Raw genomic sequence first — 19,010 nt, 5'->3', positions numbered from 1 at the left:
GGAATGCATTTGTGTGCTCAAAAGTCAAAAGTAATCTAGCTATAGGGTGTTAAGTCTCCCTCTCACTTCTGAAGTAATCAGTGTTGTCATCTTTGTATATCCTTCCTATTTTGTCCATTTATAAGCAAATATGTATTTACTTATATAGAGATATGTAGAAATCTACCTATCTACATTAAGAGATATTTGAATTAGAATGCTTTCATAAACAAAAAACAGAGTTTGCATATATACTGAATTCTCTCCGGCATACAAGAAGGGAATTATGTGGTACTGAACAACTAAGGAAGGTTTTTTCTTATTTTCCTTTGGCAGTGGACTGTCCCTTTATTTTGAAATTGGTGCATGTTTTCCTTGCTACTCTCATAGTATCTTTTCTCCAGAGTTCATGTTGTCCAAATTTCTGATGTCCCCAGTGATATACTTTTATCTAGATCTCTAGATCTAACATTCTGTGCTATCAAGTTATTTAACTGCTTTTACTACCCACTCACACAAAAAAAGAGAACTAATTCTTCAGTAAGTTAGTCTCAATTAGGTGCTGATCTCTTTTTTCTTTTATTGTACTGGGGATTGAACCCAGGGGCACTTTACCACCTTAGTCCTTTTTAGGTTTTTATTTTAAGACAGGATCTCACTTGGTTGCTTGGGGCCTTGCTAAATTGTTAAGTCTGACCTAGAACTTGTGCTCCTCCTGCTTCATCCTGAGTTGCTGTGATTACAGGCTTATGCCAGTGCTCCTTATTAAGTGCTGATTTTTAGTAATTAATTCATACTTACTAACAATTTTCTCAGAAGTACTTTCAGTTTTAAGAAATTGTTCATGTCAGATTTTCTAATGAATATCAGAAATAAGTGTGTAAGTTAAGGTTTGTCATTCAGGTCAGATCTTTGAAGATGATTTGTTATTGTTTGTTACTGATAAGACGTGACTGTTTGACCTGTGGATCTGCCTCTAGGGTCTACCTCCCTGAGTTTTGGGTGGTTTTTCTTTTTTGTGTTTGTTTGTTCTTATAAGAATTCTAAAAAATTGAAATGGTTGAGCTACTTTGAAAAGTAGAAAGTATTCTGTGTGGTGATATTATAAAGAGGATTTACATTTTAAATGAGAATTGTACTTGATACCTAAAAATCTCTTTTGTATAAAATTGTATGTATTCCTTTCTGTACTTCGAAACATGGGAGCTCCCTCCAGTTCCCAGTTTATTTTCCCCACAGCTTCAGTGTTAGCAGGTGCACAGCCTTGACACTAAGAGGGAGGCATTAAATACAGGTATACTTCATTCGTGATTCAAACTTGTAAGTCATTGCACTGATACTTGTATAGAGTAAAAGTGTCTGAGTGGGGCACAATGGATGTTCTGAAAATTTTGTGATTAGTGCAAAACATGTTCAGTTGATCCTTTAAATGTCCAACGTTCACCTACCTCCTTTTTGAGCACTTACTTATTTTAAAAAGATATCTTAGATTTTGGAACATCGTAATGTGCTGTATGAATGTATACAGTTAGGTAACATAAGTGGTGGATCTTCATATATATTATTATTTTCTATGATTTTTAAAATCATTTTGGATTGTTTTCAGAAGTCCAGGTTCAAGGAAGAGCTTTTTGATTTGAAAGAGCATAGTCTATAGGGAGGATTTCATTGTTTGGTTTAGTCTATAGATAAAGATAGTTTTAATTGTTTTTCAAATTTGCCATTGCTTAAAATATTAATAAGTAAGCTAATCAAAAGCAATTTTTTTCCATTTTGATAACACAGGCTAAATTTGGTCGAAGGTGGACCAAAATTGCAAAGCTGATTGGAAGTCGCAGTGTTTTACAAGTAAAGAGTTATGCCAGACAATACTTTAAAAATAAGGTAAGCAGAACAAAATTAGTAACCAGAAATATATAATGTAAGTATTAGTGTCTTATTGTTTAAAGTTTTATATTAAAAGTATTTTAACCTCATAAAACACTATGCATGTTTGACTTTAAACACGTTAGAGTATATCTTTAGTTGTTTAACTGTTGCTATTAAATAGTATTTATATACTACCTAATTTTCTATAGTTTAAGGGTAAATATTAACTACCCAAAACATTCTAGAAGGCAAGGATTATTCCTAAGAGAAAAGCTTAGAGGTCTTGTGTTCCTCTAAACAATATCTCTTCTTTTTTAAGTATTTGCATTATAAAGACTTTTATCTATTATTACAGCTTAGAGGACATAAATGCTAACATGATTCTGGAATCTATTTAATAGTAGTTAGGTTTTTATAAATTTTGTGGAGAATTTTCTGAAAACTTTAATAAATAATATTCAGAAAGACATATAATTCCTTAATCTTTCAAGTAATTTGTGCTATATTCACCTGTGTAATGTTGATATTTAGAACTTTTTAACATATTTTGCTTGAGCTCTAAATATGCAAGTATATAAAATTTGGAAATGTCCTGAGTGAAATTTGGTGTTTTAATGTAACTAATGTGTTCTAACTTGTATACAATATTTGTCTTGGTGTTAGCTGGGAATAGGTGGTAAGTAATGGAATGTATTCATTGTATAGTAATTAGCTGCTACTTCTTTCAACCTAACAAAAGCAACTTGAAGTAGTTTATCAAGGTTGAGGTAATAAGGAACAGAAAAACAGCTTCACCTGATTATTCTTATACCATGCTTCTTACATTAGAATATGTGGAATAAGTTGGAGTATCAGTTGTACTTATAAATATGGGGTGGAAGGATACATTTATATTATAACAGACATTAGAATTTTATTAACTTTAATGCAAAATTTCATCCAGAATTTTGAGATTAAAAACAGGAGGCTGAGGGCTGGGAATCTAGCTCATTCAGAAAAGTTCTTCCTAGCATGCATGAGGCCCCATGTTTGATTCCCAGAAATGCAAAACAAACAGAAAACCTTAAAATGTAGTAGGCTGCAAATAAATAAGAAGACTTTTAATGGTATTTGAGGCTATATGTCCAAATCTCCTCCTCCCCCTGCTACCCTTTTGTTTTTTACATGATCCTGGGATTCTTTTGTGACAATGGAGCTATTATCTGTTACTTAGAGCTATCATATCTCTTGGATGTGTCAGTCATTTACAGGATTTTCCAAAAATATTATATATAAAAACTTTCATTTCAATTCATATTTACTCATTGACTTTCATCTTTTTCTTTCATTATCAGGTATTATCAGGAGTGGAAGATAATACCATGGCTTAACATTATAAACTCTGTAATATTGAAGCTGCATTAAGTTAACCTGCAAAAAAATAGTTTCTATAGTTGAATGAAAGATGGATTGAACTTACTGAATGTAAATATGTGACATAAATTCCCAAGTAAAGGATTATTTTAGCATCATAAGAAATGATCAGCTGTGGTTGTCATTTTGAAAAGTAGACTTTTATAAATATTTTTAATATCTTATAGAATACCTTAATGTGAAAGTTGTTGGTTTAGTCTCTGGTTAGTTCAAGCCTATTTTAAACTTAATACTGAAAATAAATACATGGTAGTTCTATATAGATCATTATTATTTTAAAAGTACCAAATCAAGAGTCATATATGGGAATTTAAAATGTTGATCTTTTACATTTAAAGAGCAGTTTTAAACACATTAAGGAGAAGCACAGTGAAGGTCTAATGTACCATTATATCTTATTTATTGTCAGTTGATTAAATTTTAAAACCGTAATATTATGGGTGTCTTATTCTGATTTTTAATAAGGTAAAATGGAGTCCAGAGAAAGAAACACCAAATCAGAAGAGCAGCAGTGATCATCAGGTTAAAAATGAAGATAAAGGGACAAAGGCATGGACACCATCATGTTTAAGGGGACGTGCTGATCCCAACCTGAATGCTGTAAAAATTGAAAAGTTGTCTGATGATGAAGAAGTAGACATCACAGATGAGGTGGATGAGTGGGCTTCTCAGACATCACATAAGAATTGTAGCAGTGGTCTCTTGTTAGACATTCCTAATAGTAAAACACATGAATCCAGACAAGAAATCAGAAGCCAGGAAATTCTCTTTTGCAGATCTTCCAGGGAATATCTTCAGAACATAAAACAAGATGAGATGAAAACACTTTCAAGCTCAGAAATTACATCATGGACCAAAAAACAGAGCAACAATGAAAATGACTCAGCTGAAGTAAATGATCAGAAATGCAATAAACTGATTAAAAATGGTGACAAGCAAGGTGGAAATGGAATAGATGACTCCAGGCAGTGTCCTTCTCCAGAGCCTTGTGAAATTCAGAAAGATTTTAGTGATAATGAAATGCTTTTTCATTCTTCCTGCCAAATGGTGGAGGAAAGCCATGAGGAAGAAGAGCTTAAGCCACCAGAACAAGAAGTAGAAATAGATAGAAATATTATTCAGGAAGAAGAAAAACAAGCAATTCCTGAGTTTTTTGAGGGACGCCAAGCTAAAACACCAGAACGCTATTTGAAAATTAGAAATTACATTTTGGATCAGTGGTAAGAATAACATTTTGGATGCTGCTTTGAAAACCTGATATTCTGTGGAGTATTTTAACTAGACCTATGTAGAATTTAAAATTTTGCTAGTGATCCAAAGAGCTTTCACATGTATTATCATTTCAGGAGGAAAGATTAAACATTTCTCATAGTGATCTTTTTTTAAAAGCATTGCTAAACATTGTAACCTATGGCTCTCATAATCCATCTGTTCTTCAGAGTTTTGGAGCCTGGAAAGAAAAGGTCTGATGATTCCTTTAAGAAGCAGCTTCTTGGGACAGTGTTGGGAAGATGTACACGGAGAATTTTTTTTCAGAAATTTTATGTACCTTAAGTATAAAGAAGGAAAACTTAGGTGACAGAGGAATACACTGTCGTTAAATGTAGCTAGATTGCATAAATAGTTTTCCTAAATAGCTGTCTTGTTTTCATCTTGAACTTGTTGCATAATAAGGTATTTCTTAGCATCTACCTTCATCAGAATACAGGAATTTTCTAATGTATGGAATTACCTTCTAAATTGTCAGTATATTTTAATTAATATGGAATAGGAAACAAGGCAAAATACTTCTCATTAGCCTAAATACTCAAAAATATTTTGAATTTTTGTTTGTAGCTTATCAGTTAAGTCATCACTAAATATTCAATTTGCTGTTATTGTTTCAAAAATATTGAATTGTATATGGCCAACTTTACGGAGCGCTTCCAGGTGATGGGCCCTTGGGTGAGGATTCAGCAGTGTCCCTTGTTTTTCTCTTTCACTTTATCAGGTCTTTCTATCTTGTTTCAGTAACTTTATGCTATATCCTGGGGATGTTATCAAAGGAAACAAATAATTTGTTGAATCAGATGTCTTCATTTTATACAGACAGTATTACGTTATTTGACTTGCAAAGACAGCCATATTCCAACAGGAGGATTTGTTCTTGTTCTTGCCTCATGATCATTTTAGTTGGTTAAAGTGCTAAAAGTACAACTTCTGGCTAGTGTTGCTATCATAGTAAAGAATATCGAGGAGGAACAACTCCTAGCATTTACATGGTGTTTTGCAGTTTACAGAAAGCTTTCCTTTATTTCATTTGACTTGTCACCGTAATACTGTGAAACAGACAGATGGTATAATCTTACTTGATGAAGAATAATTCTGAGATCAGGTGACCATTAGAGGCCTGTCTTTGATTACACAACCAGCCAGTGACTATGAAAGATGTTAGTCCAAGTCTTTTTGTTATTCTACATTACCTAATTGACACTATTTTTTAAAAGTATATTTATTTATTTGATGATTCATTTATTTCCTTCCTTCCTTCCTTTCTTCCTTCCTTTCCTTCCTTCCTCCCTCCCTTCCCTCTCTCCCTCCCTCCCCCCATCCCCAGGGCCTTACTCATGCTAGGCAAGCACTCTACCAACATTCCCAGCCCTTTTTGATTTATTTTTGCAGTGCTAGGGATTGTGCCCCAAAGTTTTGTACATGCCAAGCAAACTTTCTATCACTGGGCTACATTTCTGCCCTTACGTTTTAAAAGATCAATGGAATGAGATTTCTATTGGTCTTTACTTTTATTTTTGGAAATAAGAAGATGGGTAGCCAAAATTGAAGGACTTCAGAACAATAAGTACTTCTGAAATGTCTATATGAGCCAGGCCTGGTGGCACATCCCTATAATCCCACTGGCTCAGGAGGCTGAGGCAGGATAATTGCAAGTTCAAAGCCAGTCTCAGCAACAGCGATGCTCTGTCTCCAAATAAAATACAAAATAAGGCTGGGCATGTGGCTCAGTAGCTGGGTGTCTCTCCCTGAATTCATTCCCCTGTACCAAAAATAAATAAATAAAATGTTTATAAGAATATCATCAATATATACTTAATGTTTGTTTAATCAAATTGTTGCTTTGCATTTTGGATTCCATATGAGGCAGAATAATTTACATAGATATATAAATGATATGGCAGTAGTTTAGTAAGTCGTTTATCTTAGTTCTTGAAACCAATTTGGTTTTGCTATTTAAATATGATAATTTAACAGAACAGTGTGAAAGCAAAAAGGAATGTTTTCAACAGAACTGAAATTTTGGTTAGGGACTGGAGGTGGTACTAAAAAATAAAAAAAGAAGAAAGGAAGACTTAAAGTTTTCAAAATAAAAAGAAGTCTGCCAAATTTGTTTTTAGATAAATCCTTTCCATAAAAGTAGATGTAACTGACTCCCTGGTTAGAGGAATGTTTTTATTAAAACAATAATCTATACAGTTAACTGAATTTCTACCAAATGTCAGGCATTATATTTAAGCTATCCCAATCCTCTTGACAATTTTGTCCTCGTTTTGCAGATGAGAAAAGTTAGGTTCACAGAGGATAAGGAACGTGTTCTAGATCACACTAGGTGAAGATGATTTCAGAGTCATTTCCAACTCAGGGCCTTGACCACTCTGTCTTAGATCTTGCTTTCCTCCAGATCTTAGAGAGTCTTGCTTTCTCATCTCAATTCAGGTCTGTGCAGGAAAATGAGAGGCTTCTGACCACCCTAATATATCTTCTTATTCTTCATTATTTTATCTTGTGTTTTATTTACTTTATAGAGCTTACTCAAATAAATACACATTTTAAAACTATGAAGTTCAGGAAAGGAAGTTTGGAGTTTTGGGAGTGTCTTGATTCTTTGGAATCCCCTATAATATCTATTTCTGTTTCCACTGAGAGTAAGAACTTAATATTTATTAGATTCATTATTAAAATGAATATAAAAATGTAAATATTTGTAAGATAGCTAATAGTTAAGAGACATCTGACCTAAGTAATATGTTTAAAAATTAGAAAAAGTGTAGGGGAAGATAGAACTCAGGACTAGAATGTTTGCCTATCCTGTGTGGAGGCCTTCGGTTCATTCTCTGGCACTAAAAAAAAAAAATTGAAAAGTTTAGTGCTAAATCTTTTTAATATATTGTCAAAGTGCTCTTTTTTTCAAATATTTATACTTGAATTTGGATCAATACATAAATAACCTTCTAATTTAAAGATCCTGGAATAACTGGAATATTGACTTTTTTATTGGTAAAAGAATAGTACTTGTAAAACACAGTACAGGTACCTGTAAGTTATTGCATCACTTAAAGATGTTTAAAGATTTTAGAAAAAAGTACACTTGGGTTATATATTATATTTTCTATACACTTTATACAGTGAAATGGGTAAAATTTTTAAATATTTCTTATAATATAAGTTTTTCCCAGAAATCTTTTTTTTATGTTTTTATTTATCCAAAATAATTGTATTTCCATCTCTTAATTAGGGAGATATGCAAACCGAAATACTTAAATAAGACCTCAGTACGTCCTGGCCTGAAGAACTGTGGGGATGTTAATTGTATTGGACGGATTCATACATACCTCGAGTTGATAGGAGCAATCAATTTTGGATGTGGTAAAAATAAAAATCCAACAACATCTTTTACTCAATATTTTGTATCCTTATAGCACCCATTAATTTCTATTACGATTAGAATTTAAGTAAATTTAAGTATATAGAATTCAAGGAGGTAACCATTATGGAAAAAATGTATAATTACGATTTTGCTGTAAATCAAATTTTTGTTGATTAAACTGTGTTTCTTTTTGATCTACAATGAAAACTGAAGGTATAGTTTTTAAAGGAAAAATAATCTAATAGAAATAGTATAGTTCTTTGTAAGGCAAAAGTAAATAATTTTATGAAAACTCTATTAATGGCCCATTAAATTTATGCATACAGATTGAGGCCAACATGGTGCTTAAAAAGTTAAAGACACTGGAGCATTTCCATGCAATTATTCCAAAATCTAAAAAAAGTATGAAATCTGAAGTACTTCTGGCTTTGAGCATTTAGGGTAAGGGTTACTCTACCATTTACTGTATTTACGATAGAAATGCTATCTAGCAATGATTAAATAAAGGAAATAATTTAAGAGCCTCCACACTTAAATGTATCAAAAGTACCAAAATATTTTAATGGAAGAAAGTTCTTTCACCCATTTTCCCCCATATTTAAATTTGAGGAATGGGCATATTTCAAAATGTATTCCATCTTTTCATTGAATTGACATGACAAAAACTTTTTGAAGAAAGCTAATAGCCATAGTTGCATAGTCATAAGGTAACTAGATAGAGTCTTAGAGCCCATGATTTATTTAAGAGGAGTACTTTTGTTTCTTTTCTGTGAAAGTGAAACAACTAACTAGAAAACTCATAGCACCTTTATTTTATTTTATGTGCACAGAGAATTTATAGTCTGCTTTGGAGCCTCTTTTTCATTTCAGTGGCCTGGTTTGCCCAAAGCCCTTTATTTATAAATTAGCTTTCCAGGAAAATTAAAACATTTTAGCCTCCTTAGCTACAAAAGAAAAATGATCTGTATTTGACTACCAAAGTGAGCAAAGGGAGCTTAGTAGTCAAAAATTATAAATAAATTATATCCGTTTTATTGAAATTTCCTTTTAATAATAGCATTACTTTTATCTGGGAACTATAACATTAGTACATTAAATGTATGATTATGGAATAAGAATCATTGGTGCTCAGCTAAAGTCTTTGTAAATGTGTCTTCCTCTTTAACAAGTGAACTTCACAAAATAATAGATTGTTTATCTTTCCTGAACTCCAATAGAACAGGCTGTATATAATAGACCACAACCAGTTGATAAAGTTCGAATCAGAGACAGAAAAGATGCAGTAGAAGCATACCAGCTTGCCCAGCGTCTGCAGTCTATGGTAAACAGCCATTTTTCTAAGTGATTCCTCTACATTGCTCCTTACCAGTTTAGTAAAGAATGCCTACTTTATCTGCTTAACAAATGGCCATTTAGTGGAAGAAAATGTTTTCTATTACACTTCACCTTAGCCATTTATTTTTCTAGCTTCTGTTCAATTTCATACTGGTTTATGAAGCAAAACCAACTGTAAAATCCTCAAAATTCATTGACAAACATGCAAAGCCATAATGTTTTGTTAAAGTGGTTTTGGGTGTTTAGTTTTGATTTAGAAATGTATCTTTTAAAACTTTACAGTTCAGGGGGTTAGTGATGGGACTCAGTGGTAGAGACTTGCCTAGGTCAGGAGACTCTGGGCTCAATCCCTAGCACCACTGAAAACAACAACAACAAATATATATATATAGTTCAGGTCTATTTTTCTCTTTCATTTCTATTATTTTTGTGTCTTTAAAAATTGTCTCCATAAGAATCAATTTTTTGGAGAAACATTTACCTTTAATTGTTAGAATCAGTGAATTTTGTATTTTAAAATTTAAAAGGTAATCTTGTTGTGCATGTAAGTTAAGTTGATTATAGGTAAAATGTATGGGGGGAACAAAAATATTATCTAGTAGTTATTTTTCTCATTGTTGAGGCTGCAAACCACTTCTACCTAGGTTTACTCTATTAAGAAAGGATGTTTTTTCTTTCTGGAAATGATACGGGTCATACTGCCCTTTCATAGCTGATCCATCTTAAAGGTCTCAGTATTGAGGTTTGTAAAACTGAATATTAGGTAATATCAACAAATTCTGTTTTTCACTACTTGTATTAACTTCATAGTCCCCTTTCTAAAGCTGACATAAAGAGAAGCCATTTCCTTGGTGGTTCTTTCTGGTCGTAAAAATAATTTTGTCCTAGGTTTTTAGCTTCCAAATGATAAACAGAAGTGAAAATTAAATGCAAGTAAAGGACAGAAGATCACAGATTTTTTTTTTTTTTTTTCAAACAATGTCTCTGCCTCATCGTCTGGCCTACTCTCCTCACCTGCTGCCATTGCTTTCACCCGTAGCTCACAATTACTGTTGTATTTCTGAGTACTAACTGTTGAGCATAAATTAATAAAGTTTAGTGAGTCATTGATGATCAGAGATGATAATATTTAAATGAATAAGTTAACTAAATTTTATATAGTTATTATTTTGGTTTTGTGCTATCATTTCTCCAAGTTAATCTTGTTACCTTTTGCTTTATTTTATTCTCATCATAGCGAACAAGGAGACGAAGGGTTCGAGATCCATGGGGAAACTGGTGTGATGCAAAGGACTTAGAAGGACAAACATTTGAGGTAATTTTGACCTTTTACATGGCTATCCATGAAAACTGTTTTCGTCAATATACATTTGTCTATCTTAATGTCATAATATTATAGTTGTTTCATGTGTTTACACATATACATCTTTAGTCCCATGTTAATTTGTTCGTCTAGACGTTTTAGTAAGCCACACAATGGAAAGCTTTGTTTCTACAGTTAATTAGGAGTCTGACTTATTTTCAGCACTTCAGTTCTCTCCCTGTACATCTTATCTCTAGTTCAAGAATGTATGCCCAGTCAAAGAGTTGGTATGCCTGTTTAACTTCATTAAATACTTATTGAATGATGTTTTCTAGACATTAGACATTGATATACAAATATTGAAATGTTTTTCTACTAATTCCTAAAAAGAAACAGAGGCAGTAACTGTGTTTGTGTTTGTGTATATACACATGCACATCCTGTTCTAAATATACAATTTGTTCTAAATAGCCAGTACAGTAGAATGTAAAGAATACATGATTGTGTTTTTAATGGCTTTGTTACCTTGAGCAACTGCTTAACCTCACTGAATTGTGTGTTTTTTAAATTTATGAAACATGAATAATAGTACTTCCACAGAAGGATTTTTGTAAGAAGTAAATGAGATGAAGTATATAAAGGTCTTAGTATTAGATACTCACTAAGCCAACATGCATAATGTACTAGATAAATGTTGGCTCTCTCTCTTCAATCCCCATTTCCTGCCCTAACTTTAACACCTGAACACACAATAATAAGGCACAATAATAAGTAATACATGGCACAATAATAAGTAATACATGGTTTCTTACCATAAGGAACTTGTATTTCTATTCAACCTATGCCAAGTTACATAAGGTTGGTCCATGAATTATAAGGCCCTCTCAAAGACTTATGATCAGGGTAGGTTTCCACAGAAGAGGTGGTATTTGATCCAAAATATCAACAGAAGAATCATCTTGAAAGTGGATTAAAATATTCCTATCTGAGGAAGTGGATAAGGTGCAGACATGGAAAACACTAAAATATATATATATATTCTGGAAAAGGTGCATTAGCTTATCTCAGCTAAGGTGTAAGGTTGGTAATAAAGATGAAATTAGTGAAGTATGAACATTAACTCACTTAACTTCACAGTAATACCATGATATTGTTATTATTACTCTTAATCTTCCCATTTTTAAAGATGAGTAAACTGAAGCATGAAATCAACTTTTTTTTTTTTTTAAAGATAGAGTGAGAGAGGAGAGAGAGAGAGAGAGAGAATTTTTAATATTTATTTTTTAGTTCTCGGCAGACACAACATCTTTGTTGGTATGTGGTGCTGAGGATCGAACCCGGGCCGCACGCATGCCAGGCAGGCGCGCTACTGCTTGAGCCACATCCCCAGCCCTGAAATCAACTTTTTGATAATAAAGAGCAGAGTAAGGCATTCTGGCTCTAGAATCCTTCTGGAGTTTGCACCCAGCCCCCAAGTGCTGGGATTGAACCCAGGGCATCAAGCTTGTTAAATAAACATTTTACCACTGAGCTACACTCTCAGCCTTTAGAAACTGTGTTGTTTTTGTTTTGAGGTTTTTTTTTGTTTGGTTTGGTTTGTTTTTGGTACCATGGATCGAACCCAGGGGCAGTTTAACTGCTGAGCAATATTTCCACCCATTATGGTTTTTTGTTTTTTGTTTTTTTAGACAAGAATTGTGCTGAGTTGCTTAGTACCTTGTAAGTTGCCAAGGCTGGCTTTGAATTTGCAGTCCTCCTGCCTCAACCTCCTGAGCTGATAACAGGTGTGTGCCACCACACCCTACAAAATATGTGTTCTTAATCTTAACACTGCTGTCCCAGTTGTGAAAGAAAATTCTGCACAGTAGAACTTAGTAACTAGTAACTAGGTAAACTAAAAGACTCAAATAATTCTAAGATTCTTTAACCTGTGTGATTGAAACCATTGATTGAAATGGGCATATCCAGAGGACTATATTTTCAATTTGATATGGCTGTTTTATTTAAAATAATTTTTAAAAAAATTCTCCAGTAGGAGACCCATTTAAGTCAATTTAGTCTATCTTATTCTCACATGTTCTTAAATTGATTTTAAAAGACTGTTTTATTACTTTTCCCTCTGTGTAGTTGATGGACTCTTTAATAACAATTGGTGTTTTGTTTTAGCATCTGTCTGCTGAGGAGTTGGCAAAAAGAAGAGAAGAGGAAAGGGGCAAACCTGTTAAACCTTCAAAAGTGTCAAGACCAACAAAAAGGTACAGTGTTACGTTATATAAATTTAATTGTTTTAACTTATCAGACAGAAAATGTATAGACAAATGACCTTTGGCTACATTATGCTATTATTTACTAAGATGGATCAGTTAAAATTTTTTTAATTAAAAATAATTATAAAATTTGGGGGGGTTTTTTTTGTTGCTATAATCAAATGTTTTAAACTTCAGGTGAGTGAGCATGGGATCCAATATATGTTTCAAAAGGACCTTGTTTATGACAGGAGATCATTCAACTCCAGACATGGACAAGTAACCTCAGGAAGTGACTAGTTCTCTCAAAATATATATGAACTAGTTTGGTTCAATAGTGCACACCTGTAATCCCAGTGACTCAGGAGGCTGAGGCAGGAAGATTACAAGTTCAAACCCAGCCTCAGCAGCAAGGCTACAAGCAATTCTGTGAGACCCTGTCTTAATAAAAAATAAAAAGGTCTGAGGATGTGGTTAAGTGCCCCCGGGTTCAATCTCCAATACCCTTCCCCACCAAAAAATGTGTGTGTGTGTGTGTGTGTGTGTGTGTAATTTGCAAAATATAAGGGTTGCCAAGTAAATCAAATGCCTTGAAGTTTTCTAGAAGACCTCTCCATTCCCTACAGATACCTATCCCACTGATTAGATCATAGTTTTGTCACTATTCCCTTTTAAAACAAGATACCCAGGAATGTCACTAGATCATTTTCTTGCAAGTTTTGTGACCTTGGATAGACCTCCTGTTCTTGTTTATGAAATAATAATTAAAATAGCTAATACAGTTCACTATGTTTTAAACAGTTCACATATATTAAATCATTTAATCCTCATAGAAACCTTCTGTAATAGTTGATGTTATCACTCTCATTTTACAGATGAAAACTGAGGGGCAAAGGGCAATTTAGTAACTTGCTGATGCTTTAGTAACTTGCTGGAGCTGTGATTTAAGCCCAGACAATAAGGCTTAAGAATCCATATTCCTGGTAATATATAATTTGCTACATTATATATTGCTTCTGTGAAGTAGAAACTAAAAAATACTGTTATTGTGAAAATATGTTAGACTATGAATACAGTCATCTGTAAACCAAGTCTCTTCATTCAGTATTCAAACATTTGATTTTTTGAATTTGTGAGACTTATACTTTATATTTTTATTTTCAAATCGATTCAGTGTGTCAGGACCTTTTCAAATTCAGATCTACTTTTCACATTTTAGCCTTTGTGCCACTAATCATCAACATTTCAATAAGTTTGCCTTTTCTTCTGTTAATTGCCACATAAAATGTTTAACTGGAATAAATATAAATATCAGACATAGTCAGATACATTTATTACCAGGATTAACCCATATTTCTTGTTATTCAGAAAAGTAATGATAGTGTATGTCTTGCTTAAATTTGGATAAAATAATTTGAATCTTCGTGTAGTCTTCTGGTTTCTAGCCAGTTATCCCCATCAGACATATCTATGGAAAGATCTCTTTATTATGACTTAAATTTTCCTAAACTCATTATTTACCCCTCTACTTAGTAAAGGCTCACAAATCAGCTGTTTAAAAATCTTTTCTAGAGTTTTCCTGGTAATCATCATTTAATTCTTGTTTCTGATGTCTGCTTTTTCATGGGCCCCCGGGTTCAATAATTGCCAATCCACCATCCTCTAACCCTCAAGAAGCATTGACAGAGGTTCTACATTCAAGGTTATTAAAATGTTCTGGGATGTTCTTCCATTGTTCTTTTTATTTTTCTCATCTGTCTTGGCCTTTAGTTCTTTTTTATTTGGTAATTGAAAGTTCTTAATTCAACAAATATTTTTTGAATGCCTACTGTGTTTCAGGCACTGTCCTAGGCCCTTGGGATACAGTATTAAATAATACACAATGTCCTTTTGGCACTGGTTGTCTCATTCGTACAGTGGAAACATAATAGTCTTATTTTTTTCCAGTCATAACATCATGAACATATTCTTGCTTGTTTTTCTTTCTGTGAGTATAGCCTAAAATAACCTTGTAATGTGCTTAATATTTTTCCCAAACTCAATTTTTTACTGATCAAAGCATTTTTGACATGTCTTTCAAGTTTACACATGGCCTTTTTATTTAGATTTGCTTAGGTTCTCCCTTTTCATCTCTTTATATAATAAGAGTTTTCCAGAGAACTTCCTCTGTACATTAATTTCTTTAATAGAACTATTTGTTACTCATTTATTTTAAAAGTATTCATTGAATCTACTCTGTAGTGGGCACTTTGTACTGAGAGAAATTTTTTTGAGAAACATCCATGAATTTTGGTATCTCATGTCAGGAAACTACTTCTTCTTCTTTTTCCTTTACTGGAACTTCTAAAAATCTGCTTTCAGCATAGGAAACATGGCTGACCATTTATCCTGTTTTCTTTGGGTATTAGGAAATTAAGTTGCTTATGGTTTCTTTCAAAAAGGTTGTATGAATGTACTAAGTGATTTTTCTAATTTTATATTTTTCTCAGAATTTGAATTTAGATTATTGATGTACATTTTCAAATTTGTAAATAATTTTTAATAATTATTCTAATCTTGTTGGGGTTATATTTAAAATAAGTATTTTTTTTTCTTTTCAGCTCATTTGATCCCTTCCAACTGATACCTTGTAATTTTTTCAGTGAAGAAAAGCAGGTACTATTTATATATCAATGACAAACCATAGGTAATGTCACTGTCTGACAAGAAATGCTTTGTCTTATTCTGCATATGTAAGAAATATGTATATGAAAGGATCAGATAAGATAAGATATATTAAGGGCCAATTGATTGGTACAGATGGAAAATGAGAGGGAATTACTTCCTGCTAGGTTTTAAAGGGTAAATTTCTTTTTTAAAAAAGTCTGATTTGCATTGAACTTTGATTAGTGGTGAGAATTTGAAAGAGGCAAATGAGAAAAGGGTGGACATTTGAGTTGGGGAGAACACAATCTCTATTTTTATGTGCCCCCCCCCTTTTTTTTTGAATTTCAGGAGCCATTTCAGGTGAAAGTAGCTTCAGAAGCACTTTTAATAATGGATTTGGTAAGAATAATCTATTGTGTTGACTTACTCTGATTTCTATTCTTGTTGTATTTTTATTGTAGGAAGAGTATGGAAGACATTTATTTTGGATCTTTATTATCCTCTTTTAAGACAAGGAATCTAAAAATAAGTCTTTTCTTTTGAAGAAAAGCCATACAATTGCATATTTCCATATTTTAGAGAAAATAAATTAATGTGAGTTTTGCAGACTGTTTGCCATCATTAACCCTATTTTCATTTCCTAATGTCTCATGTCTGCTGCCTTTTTAGAGTACTGAAACAAAGCACAACTTGTAATTTGGAGGTTCCTTGATTGCAATAAACTACCAATACTCTAACAGTTGTGTAAGTTTGTGGTGTTTTCTGTAGAAAGATCCAAGTAATTTTTACTTTTGTGTCCTTGTAATGCTTTTCTTAAATAGGGAGAACAAATAATGTCTTCATTTTAAAATGAAAAAGTGCTGTCTTGGGGTATTAAAGTGTTTGCTTCAAAACTTCTCGGCCAGCAGTGAAGAAAGATGAAATTTGTGCTCAGACTCACATCTAGTTAACCTATGTGGCCTTATTTTAGAATAGCATAGGTGTATTTAGAAGTGACTCTCCTATAATAGTGAGTTTAATTCTGATTTTTGTCAGATGGTTTGTGCATTTGAGCTAAGTAATCTTGTATTTCTTCTAGCATGCTCACGTCTCTATGGCAGAAGTAATTGGTCTGTTAGGAGGAAGATACTCAGAAGTTAATAAGATAGTTGAAGTAAGTTCTTTCTTTTAAAAAAAAATGTTTTAATTACTATCTAATCCTGCTGCCATACTAAATATTTTTATGGAGTATTTATATCAAAATAGACTTTACTTATTGTATGTGTGAGAACATGCAAATTATTCCCAGAAGTGACTTACATTTCATATATACTGAGCACCTATTTCTTTTTCTCATCAAGAAAGAGAATACTGCCAAGCCTTGGCCTTTCACTACCTTTATCAATAAAGAGCTATAACTCCTAAGATGCCAAAAATATGTATTAATACTTGTAGTTGAAAGTTGATATGCATTATTCTGTTGCATATCAATTTGAAATTATTGCCATAAATAACAGGAATTGTTGAACACCTTAGCACTTGTATTATACAGTGCAATTTGGAAAAGTAGCCATTAGTATGACCTTATTAAAATAGAAAAATGCATGCAAAGTTTTTAGCATACAATCACACTTTGGGAGTATAACTTGTTTGCAAGTGATAGAATTAAGAGGATTTCAGAATAATCATAATTGGCTCAATCCTTCATAGGTCTGTGCAGCAGAACCATGTAACAGTCTGAGTACAGGACTACAGTGTGAGATGGATCCTGTATCACAAACACAGGCCTCAGAAACCTTGGCTGTTAGAGGTTACAGTGTTATTGGATGGTATCATTCTCATCCTGCATTTGATCCTAATCCTTCTTTAAGAGATATTGACACACAAGCCAAATACCAGGTATGTATATAGGTATTGTATGTGTGCCTGCTGTACATGATTACACATCCTTTTTTGTTTTTTTTCTTTAATAAGCATAGTGTTTTTGATATTCTTTCATCTGGGTTTTTTAATTGAATTATTTTCTCTGATTGTAATAATAATACATGTTTGTATAAGCATTTGGAGAGTCAGCAATTTTGTTTAGTACAGACAAGCTACAAAAGTAATACTGATATTCTCAGAGCCTTCTAAAAATGATAGGAAAAATTAGGACAGGGAATAGTTAAAATAGTTGGAAACATTCATGTAATTTACCCATCTAAAGAAAACAAGTTTTTTTTCCCTGCAATTTTGTTTGATATATGAGTGTTTTAGCTGTGGGCAGCTATTGTAGATTATAGTTGAAAAATAACCATTATAATTAGTAAACATATTCATAGCAAATGTAGATTTTTGCAAGCTTTGTGATGTTTTATAAGGATCATTTTAGATTGGGTTTGACACATTTTAATTAAATAAATTTAATTATTTAAATAAATTTAATTAATTAAAAATTTCACAGTGTGAAATGAATACATGCAGCATTTCATTTTGTTGATGTTTGGATATGAAGTTCGTAATGTACCTTTTTGTTCCCTTCCCCCCCATTAGATGTTAGTGTAATTAAATACTGACCTTTAAATTTATGTAGTTGAAACTAATTTTACTTTTTTTATAGAGTTACTTCTCCAGAGGAGGTGCAAAGTTCATTGGGATGATTGTTAGTCCCTATAATCGAAACAATCCTTTACCATATTCCCAGATTACCTGCCTGGTTATAAGTGAGGAAATTAGCCCAGATGGCTCCTATCGTAAGTCTTCAACAATAACAACTAATTACTATTTCTTATCTTATAAATCAAAGAATTTACAGCTATACAAACTATTTAATGGAAAAGTTTGTCCATCAACTAGAGAATCACTATTTTTATGCTATTTAGTGCTACCACCTTCTTCTTTTACATAATAGCCCCTGTGTTACCATGACAACTGGGCAAAAGGATGAAAATGTGGAGAAAAGTTATAGGCAAGCAGTGTATGTGCTAGGAGAACTGCTGTATATGCTGGAGAGTCCCTGATCTCATGAAAGTGTGCTTATAAATGCAGACTGCTTTCTCTGCAGTGGAAATGGAAAAGGGAACAAACAAACAAAAAAACCTTGCTCTCTATCATCTCCTAGTGATATTAGGTTTACCAATGACTAACTCTTTTAATCCCCATTCTGTCTCATGAAAGAATTTGGTTGGCTTATCCCATCAGACATTGCGTTTTCTCTGGAATGTATGTCTATTGTGATCTAATCAACTCTAGCTGGATAGGGGATATGTATACCAGATTAGAAAAGGAAGAGGATGTAGATGGAAATGAAATGGTTGGAGGAAGCGGTTGGCTCTTCTAGGATGTTATTCTCTTTTTGTTCTTACTACCATTGCAGAATTTCAGATTTCCTCGAATTAAATCATGAGTTCATTATGGATATGTGCTCATTTTTCTATCCCGTTACTAGTACAAGACTTGGCGTTTAAACTAAATGAATGTTGGTTTAATAATTTCTTTTCATTTTTAATCATCTCACTTGGATGTCCTGTATTTATTAGACTTCCCAGCTCTACAGCCATGTCATTTACCATTAGGTACTCTCTGTTTTGCAAGTCTTGTTAAAATTGCATTTTCTTTAAAG

At 32.8% G+C, this 19,010-nt stretch overlaps 1 protein-coding gene across 8 annotated transcripts in view; it reads left to right on the top strand.

Annotated features, from left to right (window-relative positions):
* Window positions 1-19,010, top strand: part of Mysm1 (Myb like, SWIRM and MPN domains 1) — a 94,067-nt gene that overhangs the window by 12,149 nt on the left and 62,908 nt on the right. For 7 of the 8 annotated variants that reach the window (XR_013427814.1, XR_013427813.1, XR_013427812.1 and 4 more), the window contains 11 exons: window positions 1,765-1,863; window positions 3,727-4,481; window positions 7,769-7,899; window positions 9,118-9,221; window positions 10,473-10,550; window positions 12,705-12,793; window positions 15,385-15,439; window positions 15,779-15,829; window positions 16,509-16,583; window positions 17,120-17,308; window positions 18,009-18,141. Coding sequence is in view for 3 of the 8 variants with exons in the window: in XM_078026352.1 (XP_077882478.1) it covers window positions 1,765-1,863; window positions 3,727-4,481; window positions 7,769-7,899; window positions 9,118-9,221; window positions 10,473-10,550; window positions 12,705-12,793; window positions 15,385-15,439; window positions 15,779-15,829; window positions 16,509-16,583; window positions 17,120-17,308; window positions 18,009-18,141 (1,759 nt within the window). In the remaining 5 variants the exon portion in view is untranslated. The remainder of the gene's footprint in view (window positions 1-1,764; window positions 1,864-3,726; window positions 4,482-7,768; window positions 7,900-9,117; window positions 9,222-10,472; window positions 10,551-12,704; window positions 12,794-15,384; window positions 15,440-15,778; window positions 15,830-16,508; window positions 16,584-17,119; window positions 17,309-18,008; window positions 18,142-19,010) is intronic. The other variant, XR_013427815.1, reaches the window with a different exon arrangement.

Source organism: Ictidomys tridecemlineatus, chromosome 11, assembly GCF_052094955.1.
Source record: "Ictidomys tridecemlineatus isolate mIctTri1 chromosome 11, mIctTri1.hap1, whole genome shotgun sequence".
In the NCBI taxonomy this organism is placed as follows: domain Eukaryota; kingdom Metazoa; phylum Chordata; class Mammalia; order Rodentia; family Sciuridae; genus Ictidomys; species Ictidomys tridecemlineatus.
The sequence above is the reverse complement of the archived record's forward strand: the minus strand, read 5'-3'. Positions and strand labels throughout refer to the sequence as shown.